We start from the raw sequence: 17,596 nt of genomic DNA on the forward strand, positions 1-17,596 counted from the left end.
GTGCCGCTCCCCACCCCCTTCCCCGGCTCTAAAAGCAAATCTTTGTTCTCGTGAAGCTCTGGCTGCTGGCCGGCTGTCCCTGAGCCAGATGGAAAGGCGCAGGGGCTCTCCTCCCTTCCCTGCTTGCTTGCTGCAGACGTTCTCTCCAGATCTCTAGGTCTCCCGCTGGAGCTGTGCCAGGTGCCTGGGGTGCATGGCGCAGGCTGGAGCTCAGCACCGCTCCCTACGCAGCTGCCAGGGCTCTGGCCCTGCCCCGGCTCCCCGCAGCCCTGCCGGGCGCGAAGGGGGTCACCTCGCCCCCAGAGCCCGCTGTCCTGGGGCGCTGCGCCCGGCACGTCTCYGAGCTGCCCGGGAGCCCGGAGCAGGGGCCACGGGATCGTGGGGCAGCCCCGACTCCAGGGCTGTGGGGGGACCATGTGGCCCCAGCTGGCAGCGTCGCTTGCGGGGCTCCTTCCAGCCTCCTGCCCACCCTGGGAGGACCGGAGCCTGGCCGAGCCCTTCACCCTTGTACCCGGCCTGCCCTGAGGGAGCGGGCAGCCACCCCTGTGCCGGGCAGGGTGGGGCCTCCAGCGTACTTGTCCACCTCCGCAAGGGCACTGGAGGGGCAGCGGGGACTCGTGCCTCCTGCCAGCCCCGGATGCCTGCCATTCCCTGGCTCTGAGCTCACGCTCGCGGCTGCGTCGCCGCCGGGACGAGGGCTCTCGTGTCGAGCGGGTCCGTTGTGCCAGCCAGCAGCTCTCGTCTCTCGAGGTCCCGTGCTGAAGGGCTAAAAGCCTCGCGAGGGGCACGGCCCGGCCTGGCTCCTTGCGGTGCTGAGGTGTCGGGGCTCAGGGCAGGGTACAGGGAGAGCAGCCTGGGGCACAGCCCGTACCTGGGCCGAGGGGCGCCTGGCTGGGCCAGGCGGCCGGTGCAGGTCGTGCGGGCGGAGAGGTGCCTCCACTGCAGAGCTGTCTTTTTTTTTTTCTTTGCATGCACTTGGTGCATGCCCGACCCCGACGGGTGCTTATCTCTTGTGCTTTCACCTGTTTTTCCAGCACCTCCTTTCCTGTGCAGCGCTGTGCTTGTCCCTCTTTGTTTGGCGCTAAGCGTGCTGTGCCTGGGAGGCAGATGAGGGCTGAGAGCTGGCCAGGGGGCCGCCCCGACGATGGGGCTGGGGGCCTCTGCAGGTCGTGTTTTGGGGTCTGCCACCACATACCCACCGCGGGCGAGGGGTGTTTCGTGGGCGCAGCGCTGCCCTTTGAGGCCGTGCCGTGCCTCCCGTGGGAAGCGCGGGGCTGTCACGGAGCGGCGCTATCAGGGGAGCTGTTGACACAGCTGGTTTCCTCCAGCCCACTTGTCCCCAGCTCCCACACCTGGGCTGGGCAGCGGCTGCTGAGCTCCGCTGCCRGGGGACAGGCTGCTGCCCCCCGCTGCAGGGCCACCCGCAGCCCCCCGCCCCGCTTCGCCACCGCGGGCCCCGGGCCGCTCCAGCACGGAGGCGAGGGCGTTCCCAGCACCTGCTCCACCTCGGCACGGCCGAGCCGCTGCCCCCGTCCCCCCCAGCCCGCCGGGAAGCTGCTTGTTCCCCGTCCCGGATCGATAGCCATTACGTTCCTCTGCCGCTCTGGAGCGTGGCCAGGCGCTGCATTACTGCTGCGGGAGAGCGGGCGGAGGGGCAGCGCGGGCGGATGCGGGCACCGGGGCGAGCGGGCGCCGCGTGCCCGCGCCCCGCGGCGGGGAGCAGGGATGCGGCGAGGGGGTGACCTTGCGTGGGGCGCGGGCGAAGCCAGGACTCGGCAGCTCTCAGTTCCCAGGTGGTGGGAACCTCGAAGCAAGGGGACGGGGAGGATGCGTCCCGGCTGGATGCAGCGGTGACGGCGCCGTGCCCCTCTGACGCACCCCCCCCTTCCCCCCCGGCCTCGCAGGAGGGAAGGGCGCAGCTGGCCGGGGCCGCCCCTCCTCGCCGCCGCCCCGCGTGTCCCGTCTTGCCGGCCGGGAACGCGGCGCCTCTTTCGTGCCTGAGCTCGCGGGCCGCCGCGGGGCCACGCGGGCTGACGTCAGGCCCCGGGGCCGCGGGAAGGTGCGGTGCAGCCTTCGTGCCGCTGGCAGGAGCCTCCAGCGCCTGGTGCCTTCCCCGAGCCCTGCCGAGCTCCTCGGGCACCTCCTCGCGGGGCGCCTGGCCCTCGGGGCCGGCGAGGTCCCGTGGCTYGGACGGAGGGCTGAGCAGGCACTAGCACCGCTCTGGGCTTGGATTAAGCCCAGCTGGCAGAGAGGCTGCTCCAAGGGCGCCCGCTCGCCCGCGGGGACGCGGCCCCTTCCCCACGGCCTCTGACGGCCTCTGCCCCGCAGCAGCGGCCGGCAAGCTGGAGGTCTCCATGCCGGCGGTGGTCGAAGTGGCGTACGGGGACACAGCCAGGATCGAGTGCAACTTCTCCATCCCCGGAAACGGATCCTACGCCTACATCAACTGGTTCTATGTGAGTGGCCGCCGGGGCGGGGAGCGGCGGGCGCGGGGCCGGGGGCTCGCGGCCGGGGCGCCCACTCAGCCCGGCCTCGGGCGCTCGCCTCGCAGATCGACCGCCACAGCCGGGTGAAGCTGTGCTCCGTGGYGGGCGGCGAGCTGCTGGAGGAGAGCGCCGACTACAAGGGGCGGCTGTCGGTGGGCGACGACAACGCCCTCTCCGTCGCCCGCGTGGCCGTGCAGGACGCCAGGACCCTCGTGTGCCAGGTCGGGGCCGGCGGCCACGGCACCGGCGAGAACCGCACCGAGCTCCGCGTCTACAGTGAGTGCCGGGGCGGCGGCGGCGGCGGCGCTTCCCGCGGGGCCCGGCCTGGCCCCCCTAACGCTCGCGGGGCGGCTGCTCTTTGCAGAAATCCCCGAGGCCCCCGAGATCGTGGCCAGCAGAGGCGGCATCTCCGTGCAGAGCAGAGACATCCCGCAGGTGAGCGCGGGGCTCGCGGCCGCCAGCGCCCCCCGCGCCGGGGGGTCCGGGACCCGCCCCGTGCCCAAGCCTCTCCCYGCTGCCGCAGGTCGCCTCGTGCGTGAGCAGGAACAGCTTCCCGCCCCCCAACATCACCTGGCACAAGAACGGGGAGCAGCTGCAGGCCGAGGAGAACAGTGAGTTGGGGACGGGGGGTATCGTGTCTGCCCCCCGAGGGAGGGTCCGGGGTGCTTCTGCTAGCTGGAGTCTGGCTGGAGCCRCGGGACCCCCTCCTCGCCCCCCGTGGCCTGGGGACAGCCGCCGTCTCCCCCGCAGAGGTTAAAATCCCGGAGATAGTGACCCGCGAGTCCAGCTGGCTGTACACGGTGAGCAGCAGCCTCTTCGCCTACGTCACCCGCGAGGACCGCGACTCCCTCTACCACTGCACGGTGCACTACTGGCTCCGGGGGCAGAGGCACGCCGTGGAGTCGCAGCGCGTCAAAGTCACCGTCTTCTGTGAGTCGGCGGCTCGGGGGCCGCGTCCGGGCCGCGGCGGCGCGCGGCGGCCCCGCGGCGCCGACCCTCCCCGCTCCCTCCTCCCGCAGACCCCGCGCAGCACGTGACGCTGCGGGTCTTGCCGTCCCCGGCGCTGGTGAAGGAGGGGGACGACGTGAGGCTGGTCTGCGAGGCTGACGGGAACCCGGCGCCCGTCTTCAGCTTCTACAAGAGAGGGGTGAGGCGGGAGGGGAAGCGCGACCCTCTTCTCTTTGCAGACGTCTCGAGTCCTGGCTGTCCCTTGYCCCTCACCCAGGGAGCAGGACCCAGGGCCTGGGAGGGGGGGTGCCTGTGTGTGGATCACAGCCGTGCTTTCTCCCCCGTGCTTGCAGCTGGAGGACAGCTGGCAGGACGTGACATCGCTAGCAGACACCAGCACTGGGGTGCTGAACCTGCAGGATGTGAAGAAGAGCAGCAGCGGTCTGTACAGGTGCCAGACCCTTGACCTGGATGATCTGAGACAGCTGGAGAAAGATGTAGAGCTTGTTGTGAACTGTAAGTCGGGGCGAATGGGACCCTGCMCATCGCAGGATGGGTCTCGCAGCCCTCCTGCTTGCTCTGCGCTGATCTCCCTCCATTCCTCCCCTAGATATYGAAGGGGTCAGTGTCAAGATGGATCCATCCTCACCCCTTAGGGAAGGAGACAGCGTGAAGCTGAGCTGCAATGCTGACAGCCCCGTGGACYTGGACTTCCAGTGGAGGGATGCGAAGGTGAGCAGGCACTTAGGCACTGTTGGGCTCAGCTTGGCGAGCCTTGGTTTCACCAGCAAGCTGCCTGGAGCTCGGAGGTTGCTCGCCCTGTTTCCTGAGAGGTTGAGAGTTTGTGTGCGCACTTTGCTTGCACTTGCAGTGTCCATTTCTGCCCTGTGTAAACCTCCGCTTCACGTCTGGGCCAGCACTTCAGGAAGAGCTTGTGCTCGCAAGCTCCCTTGCTGTGCGTGGAGGCAGGGCTGGAGGTCTCTGGGATGCCTGCAGAGCYCCAGGAGCTGGGCCCTGAGGGGCCGTACCTGGGGCTGACCGCCGTGGGTCCTCCCTCCCTCACAGGGCAGGAAGGTTGCAGAAGGGAAACAGCTTCTCCTGAGCAATCTCACCTTCGAAACCTCCAGCAACTTCAGCTGCAAGGTGACCGCGCACAGCGTGCCGGGGCTGGAGAAGAGCAAGCAGGTGGCTGTGGCTGTCCAGGGTAAGAGCTGGTGTGTGCACGGGTGTGCACCCCCCCGGGTGAGTCCTGTTGCCCCCGGGAGCCATCAGCGCTGACCTGCCCTGCCCGCAGGGAAGCCGCGGATCGTGTCCATCAGCTCGCCGCTCTACGTGCGGCAGGACGAGGTGGTGAACCTGACCTGCAAGGCCATCGCTTTCCCCCGGCCCTCCGTGCAGTGGAATATCAATGGGACGGTGAGAGCTGGGGACGGGCCACGGCCTCTCGAAGGGGTTGTGCATTGCCCCCAGCGCTGAACCCTTCCCTGCCGCTTCTCCRCTGCAGGCTCATGAGTACGTGGAGAACCAGCACATCGCCAGCAACCTGACAGTGCGTGTGGACCATGACCTGCTGCGAGCAGGAGCCATGTGCAGGGTCACCAATGCACTGGGCACCAGTGAGAAGCACATCCAGCTGCTCGGTGAGTGTTGGGCACTGTCCTCTGCCCGCCCGTGGGAGCCTGGAGAAGGATTAGCACCCCTCGCACAGGCGCTGGCGTGTGCCACGCTGCTGGGAGCCACCACGCACGTGGCGTGGCATGGCTGAGCTCTGTCTCTCTCCCTCCCACCCTGCCATACCAGTGGAGACCGTCAGAAAAGGTCAGACCCTGCACTGTGCCGGGTGCATGCGTCCTTCAGCCCGGGCTCTGATGGAAGTGTGCCATCAGCAGGAGTCACACTTGAGCCTTGCTGCGGGAAGGAAGGAGCCTTGTCCGCTGGCTCTTGGGCTGCACGTGTCGTTTCTCCTCTCTCCCCGCTGAGCGGAGTGGGAAACGGAGGCTCCATCTCGGCTCGTTTACACAGCAGTGTACGAGCTGCCTGCTCGGCCTGTAGCTCAGCAGGGCCAGCGCACGCGGCTTCCTGCAGCCCAGGCCGTCTGGGCCGGGCAGCGAAGGGGTGGCCTGCTGTCTTGCCGGAAATCCCTGTGAGCCGTGCCCCTAGAGCSTGCGGGGGGTGGCGGAGAGGAGCAGGGGGCAAAGCATGGCTGTGCAGAAACGGCGCGAGCGGAGCGCTTCGGCCCACGACCTGCGCCCCGTGGGGAGCTGGGGCAGCACGTGGAGCGGAGCCCGTGGGGAGGGGGGATGCACCCGCCCCCTCCCCTGGAGGGGCAGTAACGAGAAGTTGGGTGGGACACGTTTAACCTCCTCCTCTCCTCCCTTGCCCAGATCACAAGACGCCGGAGAGCAAAGGCGTGATCATCGTGGCCATCATCGTCTGCATCCTCGTGGTGGCGGTGCTGGGGTCTGTCATCTACTTCTTGCACAAGAAAGGCAAGATCCCGTGTGGCCGCGCTGGCAAACAGGACATGTAAGCACTGCATCCCGCCCTGCTAGCCCGCTCTCGGGGCCGGAGGCGCTCGGCATCGCTCACGCTTCCCATCTCATCGCATCCGCCGCTCCCCGCCGGGGCGGGAGGCAGCAGGGCCGCGCCTGGGGGGCACCGTGCGGGGGTCTCGGTGGCACTCGGAGCTTCCCGCAGCCTGGGGGTCCGCGCCGCTCCCCTCTTCCGCGCAGGGAGGCGACGAGGAGAGCAGCAGAGCGATAGAGCAGCCGAGGGCTGGGCGGCCCCAGATTGCCCCCAGGCCGGAGTCCCGTCCCCTCTGGCCTCCCTCTGCTCCGGAGCATCCCCGAGACGGAGCTGCAGGGCTCGGCCTCGCTCAGCTGGCCCTCTGCCCTCTCTGGTACCTCGAGCGTGTCTCAAAACTGTCACCTCCCTCCCCTAGCACAAAGCCAGAGGCGCGTAAAGACAAGATTGTAGTTGAAGTTAAGTCAGATAAACTTTCCGAAGAGGCGGGGCTCCTGCAGGGCGCCAACGGCGAGAAGAGGCCTGCCGCTGACCAGGTAGGACGGACCGACGGGCGCTGCCCTTCCGCAGGGCCGGGGCCGCTCCGCGGGCTCGGAGCGCAGCCGAGGAGCCCGGAGGGGCCGCGTCGAGGTAAAGCTGGTCCCCCCTCGGCGAGCTCCTGTCCCAGCACTCCCAACCCCGCATGGGCCTTCATCACCCGCCATCAGCGCGAGGCTTTCCRCGCCGGCGCGTCCCGCCGAGCCGGCTGCGGTTTTGCTTGCTCTGAGCCGGGAGTCAGCCGAGCCCCTGCTGTCCGGCGAGGGTCCCCCCCCGCCGCCCCCGCCCCGGGGCTGGCGCTCAGCTGGCGAGCGGTGCCCGGGGCCGGCGGCTTTCTCCCGCAGCATTGCTGCCTGCCGCGCAGAGGCTCTGTCTCCTCCTCGCTTTAAACTGCTCTTTCTCCTCTCTCTCCCCCTCTCTTTCTTGGTGGTGGACTGAAGAGCGAGAAATACATCGATCTGAGAAACTAGAGAGAAGAATCTACTAAGTGCTTTCGTCCTTCAAGCCTTTCCTGCTCTTGGACTGCCTCGTCCCACCCCTGCGCCGGCGCCTGGGGCGCGCGGCCAGGGACGGTTCCCGCGGCGCGGTGCTGAGCCCGCGGCGCGTGGAGCAGCACCTCCCCGCCCGACCGYGCGTTACCTCGCCTGGGGGCTCCCAGGCTGTCGGCTTAGCAGCAAACTTGGACTCGCTTCCTGCTACTCAGAAGTCACAGGCGGTGTTGGAAAGAGCCCGTTAAGCTACCTGGCGGAAGGATTTGAGCCTTCGGCAGGAAATCTGTTCTGTACAAGCGTGGGAAGGGTTTGATGCATTTTTGCCCCAAGCTTGCTCAGAAAAGCTGGCTAAGTCTTGCTTTTACTCAGAGCTCTCCTTGGGGCAGCCCAATCACCTTAGCCGTAGCTGCGTGCAGGTAAGTTGAAGCATGTTAGTGGTGCAAGTTAGAGCCGGGTTTGCCAGGCTGCCCGGAGGGCGGCGGAGCCCCGTTAGTTCTCTGCTTTTCCTTTGGGCTGCTCTGGCCCGGCACGTCCCGGCGGCGCTGCACGGGTAGGGAGCTCCGCGAACGGTAGCTGGGATCCCGCTGGAAGCGAGTAGTGSGCAGGAGGAGGACGGGGTGCTGGAGCGCCCGCGCACGTCACCAGCCCTGCGTTTGGGGGGCTGTGGGGGTCTCGTTTGTGCCGTAGCCTTGCTTCGCGAAGGGGAGGGCGTCCCCTTCCCGCACCCTCAGGAACTGGGTCACTTCGAGGGGGGCTGTACAGCTGCTGGGAGCAGTGGGCCCTGGGGCCCCCAAAATTCAAGCTGAGGAATGTTAGGCCAGGACTAGTCAGTGATGTCTCAGGTTTTCTTGTGCTGAAGAATATCAGCCCCCAGTCAACCTGGTGTGTTTTTGCGCTTCAGCGGCACCTCTGGTCCCGTAGCCGTGCCGGTGGCCGAGCAGGTCGGGTGCTGGACAGCCTGCCCTTCCGTGCGCTGCCGTGGCTCTGTCCCGCTCCCCGCCCTCCAAACGCGGCTTTTCCTCCTAGAGATATCAGCCCCCCCCCCCAAAGCCCCCTCATTTCCTCCCAGTCACGTACTGCTACTCTGTCGGCGCGCCGTCTTCCCCCCTCCAGCCCTCCAGCACGGGGCCCTGGGGTAACCCTGGGCACGCAGAGAAACGTCCCTGCCGTGCCCAGCTCCTGCTGTTAACAAGGAGCTGCAGGGAGCAGCCAGCCTGCTGGCGAGGGGTGGGCTATACTCATGAGCTAGAAGTGTTGTTGAAGCAAAAGCTTTGGTTTATATATATTTTTGTTGGTTTGTGTGTAAATTTCAATAAGTTTTCGTCTGATATTTGCAAGGGTTTTTTTATATATATTATATATATATATATATGTGAAAATAAAGTCAAAAGCTCAAAGCYTGGTTTTGAATTTGTTTGCATTAACAGCAACGCAGTTCAGACGGCAACAGCAACGTTGCCCTTTCCCAGGAGCAGGTCGTCAAGGACGGTGGCACGGCGCAGCCTCCCACCTTCAGGCTTGCTGTCCCCGCAGCAAGACCCTGGCGTGGGAAACGGCCTGTTCCTTTCTGCAGTAGTGTAAGTTGGTACCGTGTGCACTGAACTCGGCGGATGAGTGTTGGCTTAACCCCCTTCCCCTGCCCTCTTCCAGGCACCGGGCGCTCGGAAGACGCGGATGAAATCCACCCTACCAGCTCAACRGTGTTGGCTTAACCTCACTTTCAACACCAGTTAGGGAAGGAAAATTACTTCGGTCAGCAAGAATAGATAATTCTGTTAACAGATGATGGACAATTCTCTTCAGATACTAATAGGGAGTAATAGCTAATAACAGGAACTGACAGATAGAAGTAGATACTTTGGTTTGTTAGGTTTCTAATAGATGACAGTATTAGTACAAACTATACATAGTAATAAATGATTCAAACAAATTCAAAGAGGTAGTTGTATTAATTGCTAATACAGATGCAAATAACTACCATCAGGTAATTCTTCTAACATACAATCTGTTACTATCTGAGTCTAATATWACAATGATAATTAGAATCTATAATAGTTAACTATTAGTTTTAAAGTCACTAATAATAATCTATTATTTAAACTTGTTACAGTCCAAGAGGTAACTGTATTACTAGCCACTATAGATGGTGATAACTACTAATAAATGATTCTAGTATTTGACAATAAAATAATTGAATTAATAGTTAATATAGACACTAATTGATATTAATGGATAATTCTCTTGAAACAATGACCTATTAGAAGCTCTAGGGTAATGACAATCATGTATAATCTAWTAGAGTCTTTTAATATCTAGTATAGATACTAATATTAGATTTGTTATTAGATTTCAATACTTTGCAAGATCTGTACTACCAACTCATACGGATATTAATAGTCTTTAATGGAAAATGCCAGGTAGTACTGATACTAGCTGGACTACTAAACTATTAAMACATAATCCCATTAAAATAGTGTAATAGATGATAAGAGTTACATGTACAGAAGCTAGCAACAATTATCTTCCAGTATCTATTAATGGATACTAACAAACAGGTACTTTTATTACTAGCTGCTATAGACATTAAATACAAAAAGATAGTTCATTATTATATGCTAACAGTAATAGCTTCTAATGAATAATTGCACTAATACTAATATAGATACTAATAGGTAATTCTAAGATTCTCATAGTTTATAAAACAAAATTTTGTTAGCTACTACAGATACTAACAACTCATTCTACTAATGAATTTTAATAGAATTTAGGATTCTATTAGATTCTATCATAGCTATTAATGCAATTTTCTATTAACAATCTATTTACAGCATTATTAGATAATTGTATTGCTAGCTACTGTAGATAATCTCTTGGAATCTATTAATATAGAGTTATAGAAGAAAATTAAATTACCAGCTACTATAGATACACCTACRGATACTCACTAATATATTCAAATAAAGAATTATGTGAACTATGCTATGTGAATGTGCTAACTATAGGTACTAAGAACTGCTAACAGGTATCTATTACAACCTATAGCTTATCTATCAGAACCTAGTAAGAGTAACTGTTACTTCCTACTATGGATACTAATGCATCATTCTATAATTAGAATGATCTATTTGTAGCCATTGGTATCATAACTAGAAACTCAGTTATCTTATAGTTTCTATCTATTAGATTATAATAGATAATTGTAAAAAGTTACTGTGGRGACTAGGAGTTACTCAGGGTAATTCTGTTTTTAGAATGGATTCCAATAACAATCAAATAGATTGCAATAATCTATTCTAAAAACATAATCTATGAGTAGAATTATCAATTACAGCTATTATTGCTACAAATTGTAATCAGGTGTAGCAGTAACTACTATTAATAGTAAAAAATATTTATTTAGTATTAGTATTTGATTCCAGTAGAAAAGAAAATTGAATTGCTAGCTACTATAAAGTCTATCCATAAGTTGTACTGGACAGTTCTATAAGTAGCTCATATTTAATCACAAGCTATTAGAATCTGACTTGTTGTAACTAGTTGTGATAAATACCAGTAATCAATTACAATAAATGGAATCTATTACTAGAGTTTATTGTTAAATATCAGATGCCTAATTATACCTATTGTAGCTATTACTATGGTTACTAACAGGCACTTCTGCTTAATAGGTTCTGTTATTAGACAGTAAAAGATTATAGTACRTAACTATACCAACAGCTAGGAAAGGTGATAATAAACATTAACATGTAATTCTGCTAATAAACTTCACTATTAGAATCTATGGATAGATGAGACTACACTTTGGAGAACGCGACAGGCTCCCTTACCTGTTAGTATCTAACGGATGCTAWGAGAAATGGCAAACGTTATGATCAGAGTCTGGAGAGAGGAGTCTGGGCTCTGATCATTATACTTAAAGTCTGACATTGTCAAAGAGAAGCAGCAGCTGTAGAGCTTCCTTTTAGTGCTACTAACTACACTCGATACTATGTCTAAAGCACAAACAACTCCRTGGCTTCCAGCACGTGGAAGGCAGGAAAAACCTAAGTCCAGCGTCGCCTACACGCGCTCCGGTTCCCCCACCGCCAAGCTCGTACCCGGACGCTCTGAACAAGACGTCTGAGATAGTCTCTAGCGCGAAATGCTTTTTTCAGGGCTCCCAAAAGCAATACACTACGCCCCATTTGCTACAACAAAGGAAATTTTATTTAAAAATTAGAAAGGATGAAGAACTCCGTGCTTCGAACACATGAAAGGCAGGAAAAGGCTGAGCCGTGCACTAAGTCCAGCGTCGCCTATGCACACTCCTGCTCCCCAACCGCCAAGCTYGTACCCGGACGCTCTGAACAAGACGTCTGAGATAGTCTCCAGCGCGAAATGCTTTTTCCAGGGCTCCTAAAAGCAACACAATACACACCGTATGCTACAACAAAGGAAATTTTATTTAAAAATAAAACTTTGTTTTGTTTTATTGACACAGGTGAATGAATCCCAAAGAAAGAAGCTCTTAGTGGGTAGCATACAGGAATGGAAACAATTAATAAATAACATTAGTATTACCTCTAAACATTAACAATGCATTTGCAAACAAAATGAGGATTTTAAACAAAGTGAACCGTAAAGCTAAGCTACTCTCTGTAAGAATATTTACCTTCTGTTTTTTCTTATTCTTTACAGATCTGAAAGGATTAAATACTGCTATTATATTTTTATATTAATGACACTATTATACTTTTTAAAATATTTTGTGAAAATCTCAATATTTTTAACACTGATATTATACAAATTGGTATTCATCATTCAAGAGAAATAACAACTGTTCCTCCCCCACCAGGAATTTCAAAAAACATTTTTATCAGGGACTTCAAAAATAGGTGTCCTTATTCCCAACTCTAATTTTTCAYGTGGCACTTTCAAAATGTGCCCCAGGAGTTGCATTTTTTCTTGCTCAAAAGGACATTTACAGTAATGACCCTGCCTCAGGATTAGCTACAGTAATGTAATCAGTCCAGCACAGGAAGCAACATGCTGTACCCCAAACATATGTGGCTCCCCCAAAATTAGGGCTCAGCGAGGGGCCTGCAGAAAACCTGTTTATAAGAAAGCAAATGGACTGCTACCCACGAGAGGCACTGAAAGCCTCCAGCTGCAGCACTTGCAGAGAGACACGGCTAGTGCAGCAGACAAGTTTTACCACGCTCGTAGCCAGACGTGTCTCATTGCAGCCTCCCAGTCAGCTAGGGCGCGTTGGCCACGTGAGGTCAGCCAGAAACCCTGCTCGAGACAGATGATAGGCGCCTGCCTTCTGTAGCTACCTGCTGCTCGTCATGCAGAGACGCACACTGGTCCCACACGTTTTGTGCCCGGCTCATTCTGTACCAAGTATTTTCTGCTTTCTTTGTGTCCTGGGGTGACAGGTGGGGGAAAAACAGCATTTGTATAACCAGAACTGATTCAGTTACAAGCAAAAACAATCCTGTCCTACAATTCTACCATCTTCACACCAAGCTTAATACAGCACCAGTCCAGACAAGTCACTGTTAGTAACAGGTAAAGTAGGAAACCTCCACAGTTGAAATGCTACAAAACACAGTGTCATAGTTGAAGTGACGATTGCCCACCTCGCTTGCCGCTTTGCTCCACCTCGTTCAAATCAGTCGCACTCTCAAAGGCAGTTTTACAGCTAGTCTAGTTGGGCCTCTTCCTTTTCGCAGGGGTACTCAGATCCAGCCTAGAGGTGCAGCATTCCCTTAAGAAAGGCACTAGACAGTTTTTTTTTTTTCCTTTTCCAAAGTAACACTACAAAGTTAACTACTCCAGAATAAACAGCGAGGAAGAGAAGGGGTGGGGGGAAGGATTAAATCTTGGGCTCATCTTTCTAAAAGAAAAACAACAAAGAAAATACACTGTAAAGTGCCTGATTGACTTCACAGAGCTTAGCCAGAGGACACAGTCAGGACTMCGCTGATTTCAGTGACGCTAACGAACACTCACACATCCAAGGAGGAAAAAGTGAGATTTGAGTCTCTTCAATCATTTGAGACACAAACAATGCACAGAAAAGAGACATGCAGAAAAATCTGAAATACATGCCACAACACTTGCTCTCTAATCTGGAACAACACCGATGGGACTGTCCCTTGGCACACGAACCCCAAAGACAGGCCTGTAAAATCTCTGCTAGGCATGGTTTAATTTAGCACTATGACAAGGCTATAACAACAGGCTTGTGTGGGACAGGGCACCGCTGCTTTGACCACATAGACTGTGGTACAACAAGAGTTAAGGCTTTCTAGCTGCTTGAGCTTGGCTCTCACTCAGCCCTGGCAGCAGCACCCCTGCCCGAGTGAAAAAGCCAGCCACACGCCACATTTAAACACACTTGCACTGAGTTTACACTGCAAGTCCGAACCGAACTGGCTCCAAAACCAACACGGAGCTAGTGGCACAACCGGAGAGGATACACAAAAGAGAGAGATAAAACAGTAGTGCTCCCCTGCAGAAGGGTTTTAACCTGTTCTTCAGCACAAAGCCAAGAAATAACGATACACTAGGACAGTTTGGCCAGGCTCACAACTGTAACATGCAGATGTACTAAGAGGGCAACCAGAGCTGCCCCACGGCCCTGCCTCAGCAGCCGCAGCGCCAGGCTTGCTTCTCCAGAAGCTCCCGGACACGCTGACCAAGGCTGCCAGGCRTTCCTGCAGAGCGTTCCGCATTTCGCACTAAAAGAGCAGGACTGATTCACGATACCACTGACTGTTGCATGCGTGGGCAGAGAAAAAAAAGAACAGCTCTTCTTCCCAGAGTACAACGTGCACTGACTTCTCTGCAACTCAACACCCTGGGCAGCGGCAGCCCCTGCGCGCGGCTGTGCGTGACCTCGCTTCGCGCCGCAGAGAGCCTCGCCCACCGACATAAATCTCACGGAGTGCTGCATTTGCAGGTTTCAGCCCTGGCCCCAAAATAGCAGCAGTGCTGACGGCCTGCATGTGCCGCATCTAAGACAGGAGCTCTCCTTACAGCTTCTGACAACATTTTTCTGTACCAGAGAAAGGAAAGGCGTGAGGACAGAAAGTTCCTGCTTTTAAACCGTMTGAATCCCACCGCATCAATTTATAATGCTGTTGATCTACAGTGAAATTTATATTCTACACAAAATGAACAATTTATGCTTTGTTCCCTTTGCTAACGCTTGTTAAGTCCTCTCTGCCAATTGCAAGCTGTTTATCCGAGATCTGGGACATGCCACTGGAGTCTGTAAAAGGCTAAACTTCATCCAACTGCCACAAACACTCCAACAAGTATTTCAAGTTGCAACACTTTCCCTAGTCACTACCGCTGCCCTTAAAGAAATGCAAATAATCTGTGACATACTTTGAAAGGCTAACAGCCACTCAGTGTATACCGAACACTGTCCATCTGTCAGGCTGTGATATGTGTACCCCTACTTGATTTAAATCCTCTCAAAGGGAGCCACACACTTCTCGCATATCAAGCATATAAGAACAGAGTAGGTAGCTGAGCATACAAGTCAGTTTTTTTCTAAGTACCAGTTRAGCACCAACTTTTAAAGCCCAGTGTGATTCTTTTATAAACAGACAATTTCCCCAGATCTATTTTAACATAAACTCTGGCAATTCCTTGGAGTAATGGAAGTGGAAAGAAGAGCCCCCATGTTGTTTTGATAGCCATGCAGAAAACTGTTGCATTTTTTCTTTTAACTGCAAAGCAGATAACATACCAACAAATACATCAGCTGCATCTACCAATTCCACAAAACAGTCTGGCACAAAGACAACTTGCTCCCACAAAAGCTCTCTAAAGGAGGTGATGGAATGCGTGTGAAAGCCACTAGCTTGTGACAGCCACCATGCAGTTAAGATAAATAAAACATCATATTTACTGGATGCAACATTCCTAGAGAAAGAGTGCATGGGAGTGTCCAGCAACTGCTGCTCAAGTCCAGCAGGGCCACAATTAAGTCTAAGCACTGAAGCACGAAACGCGCAGGGCTAAAAGGATAAGCAGTGGCCAATTCTTTGCTCTCACTGTAGTTCTTCCTACTACCTCCCACCCCTCTAAAACATGCACAACCTTCAGTGTATCTAGCTCCCTGGAATCCCAAGCTGCCAGCAAGAGGACACATAGTGAGAGAAATCCAATTCCCAGCACTGCCAAGATGAAAATACCTGAGAGAAGCTAGTCACACCGTCTCCAGGCAAACAGGGAGGACTTGCATCATAAGCAATAAATGCTATTATTATAGGTAAGAGCAAAACACCAAGGCAAACAGGAAGCAATCGAAAGATTTCTTCCAAGGTCTTCCATTTATTGCCAGCAGAAAGTCACCTCTCAACTGCTCTAAAAAGCCTGAGCCAAACACACAGCAGCTAACAGGTCCAAACCTAGTACCATGAACCACAGGACACACCACACTGACCTGGAGACTTTGTTTCTCAGAGCATTCACTTAGAATTCACAGCACAAAACACTCCCCCCAGCCTCCAGGGCATCAGCTCTGGGATCGCTTGTTGTGATACCTTTCTCTACCAATACCCTGGAAATAAATCTGTTCTCTCAAACAAGAGGTAGGGGTAAAGGACTCCAAGACATACACTGTATAAAACACCAATCTGCTCCATTTCATTCCACTGCTTTGAAATCTGGAACCACAAAAACCTGATAACTGATTCTCTTAAGAGGCAGGGCTGACTTCATCATGAAGTCTCTAAAGGAACCCCATTCCCCTTTGGTGCGTAGCTGGGCTACGGCTGCCCAGGCAGTTGGTCCACAGAAGTTAGAGGTGTGGAAGTAATGTGCTATGTGGCCACATGCGCAGGGGAAGAAATGGAAACAAACTCCCGGAGAATATTCTTGGCCATTTCAATATTGTTATGTGCAATGACCAGTGCTTTCTGAATGTCCTGATATGAGTAGCCTTGGCTCATTAGATTCTCAATCTCACTGGAGAGYTGCAGTGATGCATTGGTCCCGCTGCTGGCTCCGCCTGGCTGGCAGCTCCCTGCTTTCCGCTCAGAATTTATTCTCCGTGGCAGCGGCTTTGGCGGCCTTTCTGGAACTTGAGAACCATCYGAAAAACCTGGAAGGAGAAACAAATGCATTACGTCAAAAAAGGGCATGTGATTCCTGCTTGGAGCGAAGCAGGGATGGTATTAAGCTGGATAACCAGGGCCTCAAAAGCATGCCTCTGAAAGCTATCGTACTTTTTCCCGACAGCCTATCTTCCCGCACAATGGTACAGATTAGCTTGGCTTCTCCTGCAGTACGCAAAAATGACTGTGTGGATTTATTAAATAATTAGAAGACACATCAGGCTTGTTTATTAAAACAAGACCATGTAAACAGAAAAAATTGGACAGGGCTGTATGCATGCATATGAGTAGGGTTCTGATACCAATTTTGATTGAGGAGCAGAGATCTGCTGGGGAAAAAATGGCACAGAATATGCAACAGTCTCTACCAAATTTTCCTTCTAGAACCAGAGAGTTTAAACCAGCCAGGTGCTGCTCTTTCCACACACAAGCAATGTCCACACTGCTGTGTGCTAAGGGAGCACACGGACAAACCAAATCTATCTGTTACAATTCCTCCACCAGGATTTCTCTAGCAACCGAATTATGTTCTCAGAAAGGTCTGCTTCTCTTCCTCTGCCAGCCCACCAGGGCMGTCAACAAAAGTTCCTGCTGAAGCTCATCCTACCTAATGGCTGTCAGCTATGGCAGATCAGTAAGCTCAGCCTCTTCTGCCTTTCCTCTTAATCATCCGTATGTGTTACTTGCCAGTAGCCACATCATGCATTACTCCCTGGGAAATAAAAAGATTAGCTAAAAAAACCAAACTAGATACCAAACACTCCAAGGCTTTTACTAACACCTTGGAGAGAAAACTCACTGCTTCAGACGCCCTGCCACTTCCTAATGCAATGTCTCCTGACTATTTTTTATTCCTAACCTACTRTATCATTGTAGAAAATGGTTTTTCTTACTTTTGAAAGCACAGGAAATTTTTCTGCACAAGTATATGCCATCACCTTAGAGAAGGTTTTATTTACCTTCTGAAGAAATACCTCAGAGTACTCAACATAGAGTTTTCTAGCAGTTGAACTGGTGTACAAGATACAAATCCCTAAAACTAAGAATGTCCAAACAATCCCTTTCTAACAGTGGGCACTGTAGCGCCGGTCAGAAAAAAAGCAGTCATCACAGAGGCTTTCTGAAAAACTTGTATCAAAAGCCCTAAAATAGAGAAAGCTCTTTAGGAAACAAATTCATTGATGCTTCCTCACCAACCACAATGCAGTTCAACTCACTAATCTTCAAAGTACAAGCTGCTTACACACAAAAAGCCTTTTATATGATCAGGAAGAAGGACTACCCCCTTCTCTCCCCCAAATTGTCTTTTGAAATAGCTGTTTCAGCTTGAACTGGATCGAATTTCAGAGACCATGGGTCAATTTGAAAGAGCAGCTACTAGCACAGCTCTTTTGGTAAGTGATTAAGAAACTAAATTGTATGGCACAATGGAAGAGAACACAGTACAGCCGAACGTATCCCACAGCAGCCAGCCTTGCTTAACACCAGACTCCAG

The 17,596-nt window shown here is 53.6% G+C and overlaps 2 protein-coding genes across 4 annotated transcripts in view; one reads left to right on the top strand and one right to left on the bottom strand.

The window, feature by feature from the left end:
* MCAM (melanoma cell adhesion molecule) overlaps window positions 1-8,382 on the top strand; it is a 9,758-nt gene extending 1,376 nt beyond the window's left edge. Inside the window, exons 2-15 of one of the 3 annotated variants that reach the window (XM_085316852.1) lie at window positions 2,332-2,456; window positions 2,552-2,762; window positions 2,851-2,921; window positions 3,010-3,097; window positions 3,237-3,416; window positions 3,506-3,633; window positions 3,788-3,950; window positions 4,045-4,166; window positions 4,500-4,638; window positions 4,729-4,850; window positions 4,939-5,074; window positions 5,819-5,960; window positions 6,376-6,493; window positions 6,935-8,382. In XM_085316852.1, the coding sequence (XP_085172978.1) occupies window positions 2,332-2,456; window positions 2,552-2,762; window positions 2,851-2,921; window positions 3,010-3,097; window positions 3,237-3,416; window positions 3,506-3,633; window positions 3,788-3,950; window positions 4,045-4,166; window positions 4,500-4,638; window positions 4,729-4,850; window positions 4,939-5,074; window positions 5,819-5,960; window positions 6,376-6,493; window positions 6,935-6,964 (1,775 nt within the window). In that variant the 3' untranslated portion in view covers window positions 6,965-8,382. Of the gene's footprint in view, window positions 1-2,328; window positions 2,457-2,551; window positions 2,763-2,850; window positions 2,922-3,009; window positions 3,098-3,236; window positions 3,417-3,505; window positions 3,634-3,787; window positions 3,951-4,044; window positions 4,167-4,499; window positions 4,639-4,728; window positions 4,851-4,938; window positions 5,075-5,818; window positions 5,961-6,375; window positions 6,494-6,934 lie in introns of all 3 variants that reach the window. The other 2 variants (XM_085316851.1, XM_085316853.1) reach the window with 2 other exon arrangements.
* Window positions 8,383-11,406: 3,024 nt separating this feature from the next.
* Window positions 11,407-17,596, bottom strand: part of CBL (Cbl proto-oncogene) — a 44,162-nt gene continuing 37,972 nt past the window's right edge. The window contains exon 16 of the mRNA XM_085316738.1: window positions 11,407-16,088. Within this exon, the coding sequence (XP_085172864.1) occupies window positions 15,808-16,088 (281 nt within the window). The 3' untranslated portion in view covers window positions 11,407-15,807. The remainder of the gene's footprint in view (window positions 16,089-17,596) is intronic.

This window comes from Rhea americana, unplaced genomic scaffold (genome assembly GCF_003343005.1).
Source record: "Rhea americana isolate MKP2758 unplaced genomic scaffold, rheAme1 scaffold_48, whole genome shotgun sequence".
Classification (NCBI taxonomy): domain Eukaryota; kingdom Metazoa; phylum Chordata; class Aves; order Rheiformes; family Rheidae; genus Rhea; species Rhea americana.